This window comes from Hoplias malabaricus, chromosome 10, assembly GCF_029633855.1.
Source record: "Hoplias malabaricus isolate fHopMal1 chromosome 10, fHopMal1.hap1, whole genome shotgun sequence".
In the NCBI taxonomy this organism is placed as follows: Eukaryota; Metazoa; Chordata; class Actinopteri; order Characiformes; family Erythrinidae; genus Hoplias; species Hoplias malabaricus.
This window is the reverse complement of record NC_089809.1, coordinates 24,937,771-24,959,515: the sequence shown is the minus strand read 5'-3', so window position 1 is coordinate 24,959,515 and position 21,745 is coordinate 24,937,771. Positions and strand designations below refer to the sequence as shown.

General features: G+C 40.1%; 1 protein-coding gene across 1 annotated transcript; it reads left to right on the top strand.

The window, feature by feature from the left end:
* Positions 1–1,026: 1,026 nt before the first annotated feature.
* Positions 1,027–14,845, top strand: LOC136708823 (phospholipid phosphatase-related protein type 4). The gene is made up of 7 exons (XM_066683659.1): positions 1,027–1,329; positions 4,827–5,012; positions 9,175–9,304; positions 9,454–9,649; positions 11,830–11,887; positions 12,679–12,852; positions 13,055–14,845. Exons 1-7 carry the CDS (start codon positions 1,252–1,254, stop codon positions 14,480–14,482), a joined length of 2,250 nt encoding a protein of 749 aa, XP_066539756.1. The 5' UTR covers positions 1,027–1,251; the 3' UTR covers positions 14,483–14,845.
* The last annotated feature ends 6,900 nt before the right edge of the window (positions 14,846–21,745 follow it).

The window sequence follows — 21,745 nt, the reverse complement described above, 5'->3', positions numbered from 1 at the left end:
CAGATGAGCTAATGTTTCTGACTTTGCAATGCTGACTAGCAAGGTAGATGTGTCTAGTAGAGTGGACAGTGAGTTGGCACAATATTTAAACTCCAGCCGCACTGCTGTGTCTGATCCACTCATACCAACACAACACCCCCCCCCACCACCATCATTAGTGTCACTGCAACACTGAGAATAACTCAGCACCCAAATAATACCTGCTTTGAGGAGGTCATGTGGGTGTCCTGACCAGCCAACAACATGGTGAAGGGGGCTACTAAATTACACAGAGCAACAGATGGACTACACTCTGTAACTGTAAATAGAAAAGGACACCTTTGTGAGAACTAGAGCTGATTAAATGAAAATGAGTGTAGAAATGATAATTTTAGTGTTATAGCTGATGCACATTTTGGATAGGTCTGAATGACTGGGTAAGTGTGTGATGCCCTGTAATGGACAGGATGTTGTCCAGGATGTGTTTCTGTCTGGCGCTCAATGATTTCAATGTAGGCTACAGACACACCTCAATCAAAATAAGAAGCAGTTACAGAAAATTATAGAAGATTTATAATAATAAATCTTAATAGATTTATACAGCAGACATTTTAGAACATTTTAGATTATTATTTTAAGAGAGAAGTTGCCATTAATAGTATCCTTAATTTGCACAGTGTATAGCTGCCATTAGACTGTCTATATCAGTATAGAAATAGAGGCAGTCTTGACAAGCTGCCATTATGCTGTAGGCTATCCTCTTATGAGCACGCTGAGGATTGTACTCTGTTTCTTATAATTATTTCTAAGCAGTGTTTTGTAAAGTTAACTCTAATAATTGCTCATAATAGTCTAATTTACAGCGTATTATCAATGTCCTGTTTTGAGTTGCAGATTGTAAGAGTTGCGGTGTAAATACTACAGTGTTGTTAATAGTGGCAGATCAGACGTGTCGCGGTGGTTGTGCGCCTGCGCAGCTGCACGCTGGAGCCGCTCCGTTCCTCATAAATCAGAAGCTATCCCTCCGTCGGCATTTTGACGGCGATGTTCTGTAAATGAGGCCGTAGGCGCCTCACGGATATGTCCTTACGACTCGTCAAAGCTGGAGAATTCCTAGTGGTCGGTGTCTTTTAGGTGTCTCCATCCATGGAGCGAAAGCCAGCTGTGTCAGTGTCCCTGAATCGTGTGGAGAAGGCGGTCGCGGTGCATTAAGAGGCTACAACAAGTTCTTCAGAGCTCTTCTCGGACTGGCGTGGAAGAGAAGCTAGAGTCATGTCTGCGAGAGAAAGACTGAAGGAAAGGATGACTAAAGACAGCGTTACTTTGCTGCCGTGCTTTTATTTCGTTGAGGTGGGTTCCAGTTTGTCCGTGTGTGTGTGTGTGTGTGTCTGTGTTTTGACTGGTTTTTTCATTTGGCAACAGCACACTGAATGTCTTGGCTGCTTTGCATTTTACACCGTATTGCCATTAGACCAAGATCAATAATGATGCCTTATCGGTAACACTAGTGACATCCACAAGTGTGCACTTGTTCTGATATGGGTCACACATGTATTGCATTCTTTCTGCTGTTCCATATTTTTAAAGAAGGCTTCTGTAATGTTTTTGTTTGTTTTAATTATTATTATTATTATTATTATTATTGTAAATATCTCAAAAATCTGCTAAGGCAGTCTGCAGCGGTCCTGTTTTTTGTTTCGCTAGGCTCCCTACCTCCCTGATTTGGTGCTCTGAAAGTAACTGAAAGCCAAATGAGTCACAAGCATCAGTATTCACCTTGCATTACAAGCCTGGGAGACAGTTTGAGAACAAAAGTTACTCATGAACATGCACGCCATATCATTATTTTTTCACGAACCTGTTTTATGAAGACAGGCTCACTTGAAAAAGTCAACTTTGGCATCAAAATGTCGTAGTGCCTAAAGGGTTCCAGATAAGATGGTTAAAATATAATGAGGTTGCTCGTTTTTAATTAAAACAGGTCAGAGTTTTTATCCTGCACCCGAGCCTCCTTGTGTTTGCATCGCTCAGTCAATGTGTCCTGAGGTTTTGTGGTTAATACCTTTAAAATATCACCTTTCAGTTATAGCATAGCAGTATATCTGATCCAGGCATGGATGTGGTCAGTGAGGAAAAAGTGTGATGTCATACTCTGAAACACAGTAGCACAGTCTGCTTTATAACAGCAAGAATAGGCTTACTGTCTCTGTAGTAACACTTGTTCCTCATGTGTGTATTAGCCAGCGCTTTGCTGGGGATGCAGTCTTCATCCATACAGTCATCATCCATCTGACCTATTAAGGAACTAGAGCATATATAGTGCAATAGGACATACAGAATAGGCAGAGGGAATATTAAACACATGAAAGGCACAGGCCTGTGCATGCACCCTCATATTGCAAAAACACAACTAAATTAAATACATATGAGTATCATTCATTTTTCAATAGTATTTTTCAGATTTGTTTTGAGTAGTAGTGCCTCACCAGAAGCGTTATTGTAACCTAAGTCTTGTGCTCTCAGCAGAATCCCCTTCTTATGCGACCCCCTCTGTCTCTGAGTTGTCACCTTTTAAACACACTATGTGATGATGAGCTTCCTTTTTTACTGTGTACAGATCTGGTTAATACATCCTCATTGTCAGCGGGATGCCTCCAGTGCTTGCTGAGATATTACCAGTGCCTAGAGCTTCTAAATATCCTCAACTGGAATGGATCCAGCATCCATTGGAATGCATTCATTATTTAAACTTTACCATCACCTCTTTCCACTTCTTTTTGTTGATCGTCTAATCTATGACACACTTGAATAAGCTTTGGAAACCCAAAGTACCAGAATGATTCTAATATGCTTCTGTAGCTTGGACTTTGTGTGGCTGAAATTGCATCCAGGCTTAACTCTAAACATTGTTTGCTTCTCTGTTAGCCTTTCTGTTACATGCCACATCCTGGCCTCTTTTTTTACATTTATTTCTTGAACTAAAGAAGCTATTGCTCATGCCCTAGAATTAAATAGGTTGTCTTGCTGTTCAGTGATCATTGTGACTGTGCTCTTTTTGCCTTAATCAGCTAATGGAGTATGGCTTGCAGGGTATATTATGCAGTAGAAAGAGGCCTTGCAGTTTGCTACTGCTTGATATGCACAATGCTACAGCCAGCAGCTGCTCTGTGTGCTGATTCGGCTAAGTTTTACTGTACTCAAGGTGGTTCCACTGACCTATATTTACTACTCAATGTGTGTATGTGTGCATCAGAGAGAGAGAGAGAGAGAGAGAGATAGAGAGAGAGAGATGGAAAAATATAACATTACATCATGCCTCTTCTCCCCAGTGATAACCCACCTGTGACCCCTTTACATATTCAATTTGGATATATGTGTTCAGTGCTCAGTAGAGCGTTCAGATTAACTGGGCATGCACCAATAACTGAACCGAGGGTCAAGACCTGTATCTTATATCGTCCATTTAAAATATGAAGATAGTGAGGGTGATACAATAGCAATGCAGAAGAATAATAAATGTATATATTGAGGGTTATAAATGTAATTAAGTTTCACAGATGTCCATTATAAGCTTTTCTGATGTACCATTAATATCAGTTTGAAATATAATGTCAGATCTTTCCGTTGCCAGTAATTCTAAGCGGTTGTTTTCAGATAGTCTTATGATTCCGATATATTTCTACAATTAACCATTCCAAACATACCTCAGTCTTCAGTCACTGTCCTCTAATGGGGTTTGGAGCCCTTATTAGCAGCATGCCATGAATATTTTAATGTGCTGGAGGTGTCAGCTGTCATTTATTGACTAATGAAATGCACAAGCAGAGTAAACAGCATGTGTTTTGGTTTGTATGTTCTAATTGTAATATTTTTGAGATTCCTGGTAGTGTGTTTGTGTTTGTGTATGTGTGTTTGAATTCAACGGTGGATCAGTAAGCCCTCCTCAGCTCAGCAGGAGTCACTTCACTGCTTTGACATCAAGAGACGTCCTTCTGTTCCGCTAGCAGCGGGGTTCCAGCACTTTCCCTTTTCAGGGCCGCCTGTTTAAGCCTGAATGTGAAATGATGCTGTGTAAAGACGCCAATGGCCAAATTCAGAGCACATGCCGCATTGCCACTGAGACAGGACACTTCAGTGTGTTCAGCTACACAATGAATCTTACCAGTACTAGGTGACTTCCTTGAATGTTCTCTTACCGCATGCTGTAGTGCATATCAGTTCATAATGCATGAGGTGGTTCTAAAAGCCCCCTACTCAGTCATCCAATTTTAGCCATGGTATCTTCAGTTTGTAGGTTTTCAAGCATCCACTTATTTGGCACATATTAGAACTCCAAATCACTCTCAGGTCCCATTTATTTTGTCTTATCAAGTGCCTCTCTCCTCTTATATGGTTTTGACAACGGATCGAGAGTGCCTCACTCTATTTAGGTACGATAAGCGTGTTTGTACAATGCAATGTCCTGTGAAGAATGATTTCCAAAGAGAACAGGCTCTCTAAGCACTTAAAGATAATTGCTTAGCTGTGTGTGGGAACTGGTGCTTGGCTGTGTATGGCTATGGCAAAGAGAGATCAGAGCAGTGATGCATTCTTTCATAGATAAACCAAAGCGTAACAAGCAAATCCTTTTAGGGTGTCTTCTAATGAGTGTGCACCTTATCATTTCCTTTCAAGCAGCCAAGTTAAACTCTGCTGGTTTCCCTATTTCAGTTTTTCCAGTGGCTGACTTTGTACATTCCTGTGATCTAAACATTTGCTCATATTGTAACTTTCTGCTTGAAAATAAAATGTAAGAAATGCTTTGCTGTAAGTTTCTCTCATTATTTCTTTTCACTTTTTCATTCCAGCTTCCAATCCTGGTGTCATCTGTGGTAAGCCTTTATTTCCTAGAGTGGACGGACCTTTTCAAGCCGGTGCGCTGGGGGTTCGCTTGCAATGACCGCAGTCTGAGTTTGCCATATATTGACCCTACACATGAGGTTATTCCTTTCCTCATGCTCCTCAGCTTGGCCTTTGCTGCACCTGCCATCACGGTCAGTATAACACACGCATTTAGGTACTATTTTTTTATCCGAAGTCCTTTTGACGAATTTACATTTATTCAAACTATAAGTTAGTCGCATCTGCTGTTTTACTGGTACTGTGAAGTTCACTCAAGCATGTGTTAGTGTGTCAGTTCAGCTGAGTGGAACCACTGCCCAGAGCTGAGGACACTGTGTAGTGCTGTGCTATGATTGTCTTTTATTTTTGGTAAACAGAAAAACAATAACTGTGGTGATAACAGTGTTGGCTTTACTTTGTTTCGTCTTACTACATTTTATCAACTATGACTGACTCATCTGGGCCACACTGACTGTGTTTTGACAAAATAGAAATAGGAAAAGATCGGGTTGAGTCATTTAAGGAGTTTGTCATTTGCATGTTGTCATCTCCTAGAAAGAAATTTGACTTTGAAGAGGGGAGATCTGATTGCAGTTTAATAGTCTATTATATCCAGACAATACATTTTCTCAGAATTCAGTGCTGGACTACGTTTTATGTTGAATATAACAAGACAACTGGATATCAGATCTGTCAGCACTGCTTCCGATTCAACAGGTTTGTGTGTAGGGCTACTGCATAAATTATTTTTCTGTTACCTGTTTCTTGCACCTCTACTAATATGACTACTAGATAAATAGTAAACTAAATGTTTGTTCATGGGCGGCATGGTAGTGTCGTTGTCCCAGAGCTCCAGAGTCCTGGGGTTGTGGGTTAGAGCCCTGCTCCGGGTGACTGTCTGTGAGGAGTTTGGTGTGTTCTCCCCGTGTCCACTTGGGTTTCTTCCAGGTGCTCCGGTTTCCTCCCACAGTCCAAAAACACACATCTTTAAGTGGATTGGCTATTTATGAGTGTGTGTCGCCCTGTGAAGGACTGGCGTCCCCTCCAGGGTGTGTTCCCACCTTGTGCCCAGGGCTCCATACCCACGCAACCCTGAACTGTTTAATGAATGGCAATGAATGAATGAAACATCCTCATGTTTTGGTGTTTTGATATGCTACACTGAAAGATAATTTGCAAAGTATAATAATGAACATGTAATATAATCCAATATATAATAAAATCTATTTTAAATCATCAACCTTGCAGGTTGTTCTGAATATCACTGGAACTGTGTATAAATCTGCTTCCCCTCTTTGGTTAACAGCCAGGGAAGTGTTAGTGAACTGTCAGGTCTCAAACCAGCTAGTGTCATTTCTGCTGGGCTGTAATACACTCGGTTAATAATGGGGATTTGTAGTATAGAGGGCTTACAGGACACCCAGGCAGAAATGTGGTGATTGTTTCACACTCAGCTTCTCGGGGCATATTAGTCTGCTCTTAGGAAAATGACAGGATGTTTAAATGGGTTTGAAGTCTGAACTATAAAAAGGTTCCACTGTTAATTTGGTGGGTGCAATGTTCTCTGTAACTCAGCAGTGAATATGTTAAAGAACACTGAAAAATCTCAAAAGCTTACTGCATTAAAAGATTGCAACAGGCTTCTTCTTGTATTTAATTCTAAAATAAAGGTTTGAAAATTCTCCATCTGTTGTTGATATAATATGCAAACTGTGCCACAGCTGATTTGTTATTATTATTTTTTTATATTCATTCACAAAATGCATAATTGTCACAAATTAATATCTAAACATGTAATAATCGTTTATGGTCAGTCCTAACTTAAATGAATCTCATGAACAAACGTTCATTCATTTATTTATTGATTGTCTGTAACCGCCGTGGTGGGTCCGGAGCCTACACGGAATCACTGGATGCAAGGCAGGAACAAAGCCTGGAGGGGGCACCAGTCCTTCACAGGGCAACACACACACATTCACACCTCCGGACACTTTTGAGTCACCAATCCACCTACCAATGTGTGTTTTTGGACTGTGGGAGGAAACCGGAGCACCTGGAGGAAACCCACACGGACACAGGGAGAACACACCAAACTCCTCACAGTCACTCAGAGTAGGACTTGAACCCACAACCTCCAAGTTCCTTGAACTGTGTGACAGTGACACTACCTGCTGCGCCACCGTGCCACCCACAATTTTAATGTGGTATATGGTATTACCGTGGGGAGGGTGTGGGTTTGTGGGGGGTGCACTCGTTTTCAGTCTGTCATATCTCCAGTCATTGAGGTCCCACAGCGCCCCCTCCCTGTGGCTCACTTAAATCCACAAACATGTTTTGCCAATTTCTAAAAGACACAGAACAGAAATTTGACACAGCACACACACATCATAAATACCACACTCTTTTTCAGATACCGTCCACATATTTAAATACCGCGGTATACTGTATTACACTTATACCGCCCAACCCTATATAGTTCAGGGAGGAGAAATGGAAAAAATCACATCTAAGTATGTCATGTTTTTTTTAAACTGTCATGTGTACTGAAGTGAACAGAAAAAGCTCCTTTTAAAGATTTCAGCAGTGGTGTTGATATTGGGAAAGAAGTGGTACTGCACTATGTCAATATGTTTCTATTAAATGCAAAAAAAAGCAGTTATTTCAGATTCTGTCATTTAGTGTAGACTCAACAGCATGGAGAATGGTAAGTATAGATTTGGTATATAATTTCCAAAACCAGGCTCTGTTCTCTGCTTTGATTTTACTTGCTTTTTCTGAAATCTGTTTACCTAACAGGCCAGATTTAGTGTCAGGGAGGAAGTAACTGCAGGCTCTAGGGACTCCTGTGGCTTCGCCAATTGTCACAGTATAGAGGAAAGTCTGTGTGGCTGTAATTGGTGGGATGGAGTCAGTCAGATGGAGCTGTGTGCTGTGATCTGCATGCTCTCTGGGCTCTTATTCAACTCACAGCAAGGCACTTCATCTAGCCAACGTTCAGGCTATATCCTTATCTCTTCACCTGCCAGGCCAGCGTGCCGAGCAACACTCACATCAAACACATGGTCCTGCCGGGATTTAAACTACTCACCTGGGGATCAAGGCAGTCTAGTCTATATAAACCTAGAAACACTGGCCTTGTCTATATAATGTACACAGAGAACTTTGAACTCAGCCTGGATACTATTTTACTTGTGACACATTTTCTCTTTTTTAGGGTTCACTTTAGTGAGTTCATGTTACTTACCCTGTACTTACCCTGCAAGAATGTTCAGAATGTTTACCAGACTCGACATATGTGACAGTAATATCAGCAAGTAAGACATTATTTACAACTGTTGTATTGAATCCATATCTATTGACAATATAATATGAACACATAGGTTTTTTTTTATTTCCTTGAAATTGGTATCAGTGTTGTGACAAAATGTTCCTACTGAAAAGGCCTCATTGGGCAGTTTGAGGTTTCGCATCTGTAGTCTATAAAGATTTGCTGCCCAATACTGCACCAAAGTGCCACTAGACTCAGTGTATTTTCCACTTTAGTGTCTGCAGGATGCCAGAGCAGGATACTCTGAAAGACAGGGACAGATTTAGGGCAGTAGGAAGGGTGATGTGTCTCTGACACATGGTGGCAGGCCTGCAACAGCTCAACATTAATACAAAAGTGTGCAGTGATCGAAACACATACCGTATGCACAGTGGCAGAATGTTCTGATTAAAAGATGAGTCAGGAAAAATGTGAATTTACAATCTACCCTTCCTGAAAAACCTAGAGAAAGCAGCATGGACGATGCAGAGGTGTCTCATACCAGTGGGATTCAGGTCTTGTATCTTTTGCTTTAGCTAGTCCTTAAAGGAGAACTCCACTGGTAATTTAAAGTTCATATGTAGTTCAGTCATTGACATGTAAGCAAAGATGTTCATACTGTTGTTCTGTGAACCTGGTACACAGTGATGACAAATTATGCCTTAGGCATCAAGCAACATATTTTTTTGATTTATGGCGTTGTGTGTGGGTGTGTGTATTCAGTTCATTAAAGGAAGCATATGAAGTTTTTCCTTTTAATTTTGGATGAAATGGGACCTATAAATATATATTACTCAGAAAAAGTTATATTACATTCATGTTATTCAAGTCAAGGCTGTCACTATTATTTTGCACATTTATCTTGCTGAAAAAAAAATATCAATAGGAATGTAAAGAACAGAAAGTGAGGGAAGCTAAGGGGAGATATCTACAGATAAATGTTTGATCTCTGTCCCTGTCCCCGTTGGCTTTCTGCACCTCTGACTCTGGGTCTCCTCTGTCTGCAGATAATGATCGGAGAAGGCATTTTGTTCTGCTGTCTGTCCAGAACTCAGAGTAGCACTGTTGCTGAGGCTGATATCAATGCAGCCGGCTGCAACTTCAACTCCTATGTCCGCCGGGCTGTAAGGTTTGTGGGTAGGTTCCTTATACTCTACTGAAGCTTAATCTATGAGACCATGCTCCTGAATTTTTATAAAAACAATTTTATAGTGGCATATACTGACTATACCTTGTACAATTTACCGTATCTGACCTTTCTTGAATATTGTTTGTGTTTTTCTTAGGGGTTCATGTGTTTGGCCTCTGTGCCACTGCTCTGATAACTAACATCATCCAGTTGTCAACGGGTTATCCAGCACCCTACTTCCTCACTGTATGCAAACCTAACTATACACACCTGAACAGCTCTTGTGATGAGAACTCCTTCATCCTGGAGGATATCTGCTCTGGCACTGACACTGCCATTATCAATGCCAGCAGGTAGGACTAGAATAACATTTTAAAGGGGATTAAAGGGGAACACACTGTCAATGATGCAAAGACTTACTCTTATGGCCAAAGATTTTCAATTACAATTTGTTTTGAGATATCAAATGATAGTGTCCTCCTTCTGAAAAATTTGTATTCAGGATGAGGAATGTACAATTACAGTGGCAAAATTGGGTTGCTGTTAAAAACTGATCCCAGATTTGTTTTTAAGACTTTAGGTTTGTTTCTCTTAATCTCTATTCAAAATGAACTGCTGACTGAGGGATGTACTATAATCAATGAAATGCAAGCTGTGCTTGTTAGAATTTAAATTCATAATTAGAAATCACCTGTTTTTATTGGTCTGACAGGCATTTTCTGTAAGTGCTCAGAACTCTCTTAATTATACAAGTTCTCTGCTCAAAACTAACGTAATAGCAAAACCTGGTAATAGACAGGTGTGTACCATGTTTCTAGCACATCCCTTGTGCCTCTTATATGAGGAAATATTGCAGTATTTTATGCTAGATTGACTGCTTGGGAACTGAGGCAAAATGCAAAATGTCACTGCAGAGTTTTAAGAGCATGTGGAATCTAGCACAAAAGTGACCTAAATATTACCTCAGCTGACAGAGTTAAAGTGTGCTGGATCTTTCCCCAGACAGTATGTTTGAACACAACATTTCCAGTGTTGCTTTTATACCAGGGAGGTATTAAGTTCAAGAATCTGTACAGACAAGAGTGGGGCTATTCTGGAGTCTAAGAATAGCAGTTGTAGATTAAGAGAAAGGCTTTTGATGTTTTCTTTAATGAGGCCAGTTTCTGTGGAAGTGACGGCACTGTGTGGATTCAGTAAATAATGAAACAGTGGGAAATTTATCTACAGTTGGAATTTAGAACAGAAGCTATGCATTGAAAAAGCACACAAAGCTTCTAAACCAGGCACTTCAGCTGGACTGGCCTTTTATGAAGATGACTGAGTGGCTTATTTTGCAGAATGAGCCAGCTGGCGTTCTTCAGTATTGAGAGTCTGAGAAGCACATTATTTCCTACTCCATAAGCTGCAGAAATGCTGAAATTCAGGTCATCATTGTGTTGGGTGCTTGCAGCCTGAGTGGTGTATCTGAGCTGTATCTGCTCTGCTCTGGTGTCCCACTCATGCAGCACATAATGAAGAGCGTGAGCAGTTTTATTTTATCCTCCAACAAGATAGAGGAAACAGACCATTAAATTCAGGCTGACATGGGAAACGCCCAAAATGGCAATAGCTGTAAGCATTTGCAGTGTCCCCTTTTCACTGTTACATCTGAGTGAGATTAGTAGTCACACCACAGCTGCTGAAATAGTGTTGGATTATTGATGTCAGACAGCTCTTTATGAAATGCCAGCACAATATAAACTGCAACTGTGTTTTCCAATCATGTAAAAACACAAATAAAATTCACAAAAAAATGCAGATAAAATACGTTCTAAGAGTCTGCAATTTCAGCTTAATTCGCAAGTCCAACAAAGTTAGCCTAGGCATCCAGCATTGTAGTTTAATCCACGGTATAAAGCACTATATAGTAATAAACACAGGGCAGGATTTGAGTGATGAGGCAATATGAGTTACTGACTGGAAGAGGAGGAGAATGTGGTGGAGATGAGTTGTCAGCAACAGGAGACGGAGGGCAAAATATAAAACCTGATGTCAGTGGCACTTGTTTAAGTTCATGTTGAGGCTCATGTTTATCCACCCTCTTGAAGAACCGATCTTGTGATGTCTGGGTAGCTTCTTTCTCCTTTTCATCATTGATGAGACCACATAGCAATACAATGCCTCATGAACTGTTCTTACTAAAACAAATGGACCAGATGTTTGCGTCTTTGAAGAGAGAGAGAGAGAGAGCATATAACTTCTGCATATGAATTTACTGCATATAACTTCTCTGTAATAACAGAGAGAATTCCTAGAATCCCAGACAGTGGATGTAATCACTTTCATCTTTATGAATTTTCATCATAATTACGTTTTGCTACTTGAGATGTTTGGCTGAACTGAGTTCATTGATCCAGGCCTTAAACATGTTTGTGTCAAGTTAAGGCACTGACCTTCCTTTTTGCATATATGTTTTGTAAAACGTGACCCATCTCCTTGTTTGTAAACTAAAAAAACAGGGCCCAATCTGATCTCAGGTCCTCTCATTTTTCAGAAAGTCTTTCCCTTCCCAACATGCCACATTAGCATCCTTTGCTGCTGTCTACATCTCGGTAAGTAATGTGACTCACTCACTTAGCGCACAATGTCTGCTCTGCCCTATCCACTATTTATTCCCTAATTCCTAAATTCAACCTACTTCTCGCATGAGTCTTCTATCAAGTTCAGTCCTCTGCACGCAACATGGCTTTGATGTATAATTGTCTTCCACGTCATTTTATAATACGCTACCTTAGGAGATGTGTTACTAAAACATTTATTGACATTTAATAATAACTCTTGAGTAAGAAGTAAGTTAAAGAAGGATGGCATTTTCATTTGCAAAAATACAACTAATCACCAAATTGATGGACTGCATAGGACTGCAGCTTGTGGCATCCAAGAGTACAAGATGTATGTGATTTTTCATGCTGAAGATGCAAGTCATAAATGTGCAGTTTTAATGAAGTGACTTTGGGAGTAGGGCACTGACTCATGGATCTTGGAACCATACCAATCCCTGCCTAAGGCTGAGATCTACTCACAGCAATCAATATTAAACACTGTCATCAATTCAGACTGAACAGATGTTACTGTTCCTTTTCGTTTGCAATATACATATCATATGTTTATCCATGTTTTGTCGTATCACAAATGCTGTTTAATATTAACTTATAGTAAAGCCAAGGCTTAAAGAACAGTTGGACTATATTAAAGGCAGTTAATTTAAGGGTTTATCCTAGGAGCTTTACATTATATCGACCTTTTAAAGCACCTTTTTAAGAGTGTAGCTTAAACAAATCACTGCTGGCAGGTGACTGAGCTTAAGAGTGTATTTGTTCAGAGTTTATTTGTTCCCATGCAGATGTATTTCAACAGCACCCTGACAGACTCATCAAAGCTGCTGAAACCTCTGCTTGTCTTCTCCTTCGTCATCAGTGCCATCATATGTGGCCTGACACGTATCATTCAACACAAGAACCACGCCGTTGATGTCTATCTGGGATTCCTCCTTGGAGGGGGTATTGCTGTGTATTTGGTGAGTTAAATTCAGAATAAACTGAGAGATATTATGAACTTGTACATATTTATTGTCAAAAATGGCACTTATGTGAAAAAAGGCACTTCTGGATGTACTTCTGGAACAGTTCCAAAGGCTTGTTCATCACAAATTGCTCACACAAGTTAAAAGGGGAGCTGGCATTTTCATCTGACATTTTTTGCATCTCTGACCACTGCAGGGTCTGAATGCTGTTGGAAATTTCCAATCCAGTGAGGAGAGACACAGAAGTGAACCCCAGGTTAGACATACTGTCCACTCGCTGACTGATCTGGGTCAGAGAGTTGGCCATCACCTGCCTGCTAAAAGCTGCAGCAGTAGTGATGGCCTCTCCTCTTCCCACTCAGAGGGCATTCTGCACCGAAATCCTCAAGCCCGTCAGACGAACTCTAACCTGAAGAGGTCCAGTGCGGATGTGGAGGTCATCACTCCCTGTAACCCTGCATCTAAGGAGAGTCTGGTAACCTTCAGCAACACTCTGCCCAGGATTCATTCGCCAGCCATGGATGATCCCCGCCGCACAGCTACCATCCATGCTTCTATGGACTCAAGCCGATCTAAACAGCTGCTGTCGCAGTGGAAGAGTAAGAATGAGAACCGAAAACTCTCCCTGCAGGTGATGGAGAATGGGCAAGGCCAGTTATCCCCCAACAGCATGGAGGCTCGTTCCATATCAGAACCATCGGCCGTTGGCATAAATGGGGAACACCAGGGTCCTGTAGCTCCCTGCCTCAAACTGGCCACTGGAAGTACTACATTACCCAGCAACCCCAGTGGCATCGCAGGAGGTGCTAGAATATCTCTCCAGTCCAGGCCAGGGTCCTCCCAGCTGGTGCACATCCCAGAAGAATCCCAGGAATATATGGGTACTTCACCTGGGGCTAACGTGCGAGACAAGTGGCTGAAGAGCATGGAGAAGAGTGGGATGGCATCTGTAAGGACTAACACCAATGGACAGCCACGAATTATGCAAGTCATTGCCATGTCCAAGCAGCAAGGCCTGCTTCCCACAGGCTCCCCCAGCTCAGATAGCAGCAGCCACACCAGCTCTACTGCTCCTCTGCACCGATACAAGAGCCTGACAGAGGAGACTGGATCAGGGGCTACCAACCAAGGCTCTACAGGAGCGATAGTGAGAGTAGAAGCGCATCCAGAGAATGGTCGCCCCCTGGTGCATGCCCATTCTACTGATGGCAGTGGAACATGGACCTGGAAATCTCAGAGTAGCTTTAGGCAGTCCTTCGAGCTTAACGACCTAAACCGTGACTCTGAAAGCTCAGAGTATTTTAGAGATGGCTACAGCTCCACAGACCGAAAAAGGAGCAACTCTAGTGCCCCAATCCCAGTCACAGTGCCAACAGTCCCTACAGTCTCCACTCTTTCCTCTCTACCTAACACAGTGGGGGACCAGCACATTCATCAGGCCATCTCCACCATCCGGGTCACCCCCATGGAGAGCACAGAGAGTGGCCCAGAGAGTCGGGACTCAACCCTGAGCAGAAAAAGCAAAAGCAATATGATCCTGATCCCTGAAAGAGGGAGCAGCCCTGACAACACCAGGAACATTTTCTACAAGGGCACCTCCAGCACCCCAGCTTTTAAAGAGTAGCCAGCTATTTAGGCCTTTTCACTGTTTATTAGTAAATTGAAAAAAAAAATAGGTTTGAGCAAATATCAAACCTCATGTGCATCACACTGTGGTATTCACAATGTTTCTTCAGACATGTATGTTTTGTGGTTCTATATTGCACTCTCGATAGCTGACATTATTTTTGATGAGTCCAGCAGTTTCTTATCATGCATGAGAGTTCACTCATTTATGACATAGCCACACAAAAGCACAAACCTTAATATTTTTGGAGGCTCGGGACCTTTCCCAAAATAAAAAAAAATAATTGTAGCATATCAGACAGTTAGTCTATGTGACTAAGGTTGTGTTCAAATTTTGTGATACAGATACCAAACCAATACACTGAGTGTGAAATGTCTGAATCATATTTACTTTAAACCAAAAAGTAAGTAAAAGTAGGTGTGGCATAAACCAGATATATTTGTAAGGTTCAAGGATTGGTTAAATTTACTGGCCACAACTGCCTACAAACCAATCAAGATGCAATACTATCAATTAGTTTCAGAATGTAATTCAGACAGCCAATCACAAGTCTAGATTTTGGAACAAGCATATGCTAATCCACTCACGTTGTTGATAAGTAGGAATAATATGGATATTTCAATTTGGTATTTAACAGCACAAAATATTTTGATACATGGTGGTATTGAAATAATTTGTTCAGTACCATAAATCACTGAATTTCAATACCGGGCCATTTGAGTGACACTGTGAAGTTGAAATAGTGCCAAGTCTTAATGGAAACACTGTAAGCATCTCATGTTGAACGTTTATAAGAGTACTTTTTTTCAGTGATTATGGTGGCCCTTATTATTTTTTCATGTAAATATTCCCTTAAATTGGTGCTGCCCTAAAATTCTAAAGAAATGTACAAAGCTCTACATTAGTATGAAAAGAAGTCTTTCCAAGCTAGGTCTTGAAAACCAAGGAAATTGTTGTTGTATTCCTAGCCGTGCACTCTTCAGAAAACTGTGCTGTGAGAAGCTTTTAATGACCATAAGTGCTTAGAACATTCTCTGTAGCTAATGATATAGTCTTGAAGTACCATGCACTATATCCTCGTACTTGCAATACAAAGGATTTGTTCTTTTTCTTAAACTGTTATCACATCAGGACTTCATAATTAAATTACTTGATTTGTGTCTTATGCTCTCAGCAGCCAGGATGTGCTTCACTCTGCTGTACTCAATGATTTAGCAAACAGTCACTGTCTCTCAGGTGCAAGAGGCAGTATGTATGATGTGTTTTGTGAAAAATGAAAGTGTAAATGGGTTGCCGTCTTCCTACAGTTGGTATGAGAGAGCAGGGGGCTCCATCACACACACTGCTGCTACTGTAAGCTCAGTCACAGCCCAGGCATCCAGCTGTTCTCTCCTTCTATGTTTTGCATTTGAGTGGACAAAGTAAGGCAGAGTGATGTGGGAGGCACTATAAATGTGACAGTACTGAGCAAAAATCAGAAACCATTCTTAATTGATATAATTTCCACTAAAATCAGATATTAAGTAGAACTTATTCAGTGGCAAGAAAAAAGAAAAGATGCAATCATCATGCTATCGGAAATCTAAACAAACATTCACTCATTCGTTCATTGTCTGTAACCGCTTATCCAGTTCAGGGTCGCAGTGGGTCCGGAGCCTACCCGGAATCACTGGGCGCAAGGCAGGAACACACCCTGGAGGGGGCGCCAATCCTTCACAGGGCCACACACACAAACACACACATTCTCTAAACAAACATATGTAATATATATATATTTTCAGTGTTTAGCATTTCCACTCTTAATTTATTACAGCTTTTATTATTTTGGGAAACTTGCTCTGAAAAAATAAAGAAAGTAGAGATAGATTGCATTTTCTGTTTTTCACAATTAATGTATTCCTAAACACAACGAGTGATGTTGAAGTCTAGGCTTTGGGGCAGGTATCCATATTTCTGAGAACACCAGCAGCTTTTATATATGATTTGAAAAGTTTTGTAATTGCTTCCTTTTTCACAGCAATTTCTCCTTGACAACAACACAACCTTTTGAAAAGTTTTGAAAACTACTTTGAATGCCTAAATGAAGGCCTTGCACTTTTAAATGCTGTATTAACTAGACATAAAATAAGGTTTCTGACTTTTTCACAGTACTGTACATGTGAATCCTTCTTCTCCCTCCTCATTTCTTACACTTCTGATATATGTTATTTATATTTTTTTTTTTCTTGCCACTGTCATCCTAGTTCTTGTGGGCCCAGTTAACCTTTCAGTATGTGTCTATTATAGGTCTGTGTTCATCTAAAGTGTATGTATGTTTATTTAGAAATTACACATGGTCAATTTTCAATTGAGAAATAAAGTTAAAAAAAGTTACCTATTTTTAGATTTGCTTACCAAATGTTGTGTCATATTAACTATCAATGAAATAGAATCTAATGTTTATTTTATTAGACATAAATTTTGCTGTATGACTTTTTATAATTTGTATATAAATGTGCCAAAGGGTATTTTAATGGGAATAGTCTGTGGTTTACTATAGTATTTCTATATGAGCCTGTATTCTTCTATACCACATATACTGTGTCAGCACCGCTAGAGCATCTGCATGATGGAGATTTGATAATCAGCACATTTATTTTCTTCTGTTTTTGTAAATGATACATTAACGTAGCTGCAGGATGTGTAATCCTTTATACTGGACATGAATCACTGGTTGACAGTCTTTGTAGGTGTGTTCTTTTAATGTAGATTTTTGTTTACTAGAGTAGCAACCTCAACACGGCAAGTAGGCATTTCAACTGTGTGTGAATCTGTTTTGAGGAATGCATTGAGCATGCTGCGTACTAAGACAGTTGAAGGGCATTGCCCTGTAATTCTGTGTTTGCCTCTCATCAGGAAAAGTGTTGTTAGGTGAGCTGTGTACGGGAATGAATCCAGCCGTGCCCATTACACTGATCTGGCCCAAGGTTAATGCTTTCAGGCTTTTCCTTCAGCAGAATTTCCTCTTCGTCACTGATTCCGGTTCTACACTGAAAGGGGTTAATAAAGAAAACAGTGTGGTGTTTAAGTGTTTAAATAAATGTTTATGTTCTTCACACTGAAGTATTCTTTCCTGATCTGACTGATTTCTTTTCTTGGATTTGAACAGAGTAGGACTTTATTCAATTTGGGGAAATATGTACCTGACCAGTGTTTTTATTTGTTTATTTATTTTAGAAAACTTTGAACTAAAACACTCATTTCAAAAGTCTTGAGACAACATTTTTGTTGCTGTAGGCTATTACAAAAATTGCAGCTCTTGCAATTTACAACTGCAATTTAAAAACAATTACTCTTTCAGCCCTACAGTAGAGATAGAGTTTCAATTCTGCTCTTGTGGTGTTATTTTGTTGTCAGGATTTCTGGCAGGGTGTCAGCTGATGGAATAGAGCCAGAGCTCTCAAAAATTTGTGCAGCAAGGTGAAGAGAGTTCTGTGAGAAAAGCTTGCGGCATTTTAATCCCAGGGTTCAGTTCTTTATGTCCTATGTTCTCAAAGCTGCACTTGACACACTAGACATGGCAAACAGATTTGTATATCAAAGAACAGAAAAGGGTTGCATTTGTATTGCTAATTAGTTTACTATTAGAATATTTCTGTGTGTTTATCAGTTTGTAAGCTAATTCAAGGATTACTGCTCACACCTCCACCACCACAAGTTAGGACATCAACACACTATTCATAGCCATAAACCTGAGAGAGTGATTACTGTTTTTTAAAAATAAATATTAATTTCACACTAATTTGAGCATGGATATACACTGATGTGTGTGCAGAGTGACACAAACACTCACAATGCTGCAAATGAGTGAGAAAAGCGAGTCTTGTTAGCATTGCCATATGTAATTACCATCGCTGGGTCCAAAGTAGGTCAGTGAATTGACCTAAATTGAAAGAGAGCACTTCAAGCTACAGTACTGCGTCTCTCTGAGGAGCAGACGCAATGAACTTGAATAAAAAAAGGAGGAAAGAACTTCCAACACTGCTGCTTTAGATCATACAGTGACATCCTACATGCCCACAACCCCAAGCACTCATCCAAGTTATATTCTAAAGTAATGCAAAAATAACTAATGAAAAATAGAGTGCTTGAGAATATGTCAATAAAAGAATTCAGGTTCATCAAATACACTGTCCTCAAAATACATTATCGGAAACACCTGCTGATTATTGCATTATTATAGGAAATCTGTTTACTTAGTTTTCACAGAGAAGAGGCCCAGAGGAGCTTATGAAGCCTGACCCTGTGGACAGCTGTGGGTCATAATTTTTTGACGGAATAAAAGTAAATATAAACATAAATTAATGCACCAAGAAATCAAAATGACTTGCACTTTTAATGTTTTCATGCCCTGCAGGAGTTTCTCATGTACATTGAAACGCGCCGTGACTTAAACTGTAATCGGATGCCTGTGTTAGATCCTGTGGTGAAATAGCATGAAACAGGATACTGTACAACTGTAAAATACAGTGAATAGTGGGAAATGAATGTGTTTAGAGTAAAACTGGTAAGTCCGTTCTTACGATTTCACAATGAAAACATTTAATGTCGGCCAGAAAATTGAACACCTAATGTACCTTATTCTATGTGTCATACTCTACAGTGAGCAGAGTTCTGTATTTGCCTCTGAATAACATACTCACTATTAATAAATAATTAATTGAATAAACCACACAAACCTTATCCAGTGCACCACAGGAGTTCATATTTCCATATATGACAGAAGTAAATCACACAGTTGTTCAAATTCATGGTTCATTTTAAGGGTTGCAATGTTTTGCGGCTAGAAATGTCTCATTAATGCTAAAGCTACAGCAATACCTCTGAAAAGGCAAAATTTGCCTCGTTGGTGGAAGCAATTAAAAACTCCTCAGAGCAAACTGCCTTACATTCCTAATGTCCTAAATGTTGAAGTCAGTATCTTGAACGTGCAGACACCAGACATTTTGTCATTAACAAGTACACTTTTATACAAGCAATACCCTCTAGACAAATTGGATTAAAATATAAACAAAAACCTTTTTAAAATGAGATAATCACTGAGAATCCACAAACAGTTCAGAACCATCAGAGAATTTAGAAACTCTTGGAAATTGCAAGTGGTAAGTTTAAGGGAATCTGAAGTAGTTAAACTTAAAAGTATTTAGGAGATCTCCTTTTTTGCTGGGGAATCAATCTGATATTACATGAAAGCACTACTTATAATTCATTAACAATAAAAAGATCAGTGAATCAGACAATGGATACAACAAATATTTGAAAGCATTAAACACACAACAATTAGGCGGTGTGAAGAGAATAGTTTGAGAAGCAAAAAGTGGCTACATCCAGGTAAATGGGTTACAAAATTCTGATTTGGATGGTCATCAATCATCAATGGATTTTATGGCCTTATAAGACCAAACTGAGTCAAAAGTATGTTTCTTTTTATTTGACTAAATGCATGCATATTTATGTAGAATATGCAAATAACAGTTTAATCCTGAGTATGATTAATGGCAGAAGTATGGTACCATCAAATCAGCAGATCGTACAACAGTGATTGGAATGATCACAGGAGGTGACGAAACAGTTTATATGAAGTAGGTGGCAAATCTGGTGGCATAGTGCCAAGACCATAATCTTATCTTTAAATATCAACAAGACATATGAAAGATTATTGATCCAAAGATGGGAAGGGAGCAGCCCACACCACACACTGGTAAGACAGAGGAGAGGGAGAACTCATTGAAATCCCTCTGCATCTACATAAGTGAGGATCTCACCTGGTGAAGAAGTCACAGCAATGTTTGTAATTCCTGGGAAGACTGCGAAAATAGCAACCAGAGGGATATGAAACTTCTAGAACTATTACATGAGCAGTCTTCCCATCGCTGGAGGACATTTACCAACCCAGGGTCATCAGACGAGCACACAATATCATTAAAGGCACAACCCACAAGCACAAACACAGCCTCTTCACACTCCTACCATCAGGGAGACGGCATAAGAGTGTGACATCAAAAATGACAAAACCCAGAAATACAATAGCTTTTATGTACAAGCCATCGGACTTGTGAATGGCCACCACTGACATGCACTATCCGTCCAAATGTGTGATTAGCGCATTTAGTTCATTTTTACCTTTTGTTTTAGTACAGGGTGGGCCATTTATATGGATACACCTTAATAAAATGGGAATGGTTGGTGATATTAACTTCCTGTTTGTGGCACATTAGTATATGGGAGGGGGAAAACTTTTTAAGATGGGTGGTGACCATGGTGGCCATTTTTGAAGTCGGCCATTTTGGATGCAACTTTTGTTTTTTCAATGGGAAGAGGGTCATGTGACACATCAAACTTATTGGGAATTTTACAAGAAAAACAATGGTGTGCTTGGTTTTAAAGTAATTTATTCTATCATGAGTTATTTACAAGTTTCTGACCACTTATAAAATGTGTTCAAAGTGCTGCCCATTGTGTTGGATTGTCAACGCAACCCTCTTCTCTCACTCTTCACACACAGATACCAACACCGCAGGAGAAAAGCTAGCACAGGCTTCCAGTATTCGTAGCTTCAGGTGCTGCACATCTCGTGTCTTCACAGCATAGACAATTGCCTTCAGATGACCCCAAAGATAAAAGTCTAAGGGGCCCACGATATACCGTACCATCAATTCTTTTGTTCCAACAGTCTTGGAGGGATCTATCCAATGTGGGTTAGTGTCAGTCCAATAGCGGTGGTTTTGTTTGTTAACTTCACCATTCACATAAAAGTTTGCCTCATCACTGAACAACATCTTCTGTGTAAACTGAGGGTCCTATTCCAATTTTTGCTTTGCCCATTCTGCAAATTCAGTGCGCTGATCTGGGTCATCCTCATTGAGATGCTGCAGCAGTTGGAGTTTGTAAGGGTGCCATTTGTGAGTGGCTAATATCCGCCAAAGGGATGTTTGACTAATGCCACTCTCCAGTGGCAAGGCTACGATGTGGGCTCTTGCTGAATGAGGCTAGGACAGCCACTGATGTTTATTAGTGACAGTTTCCATACGTCCACATTTTGGAAAATTCAACACTGAACCAGTTTCACGAAACTTGGCAAGCAGTTTGCTAACTGTAGCATGGGAGATGGGTGGTCTGATAGGGTGCCTTGCATTGAAATCTGCTGCAAGTTCAAGTTCAAGAAGTTTATTGTCATTTCAGCAGTATACACTGTTTTTACCGTACACAGTGAAATGAAAT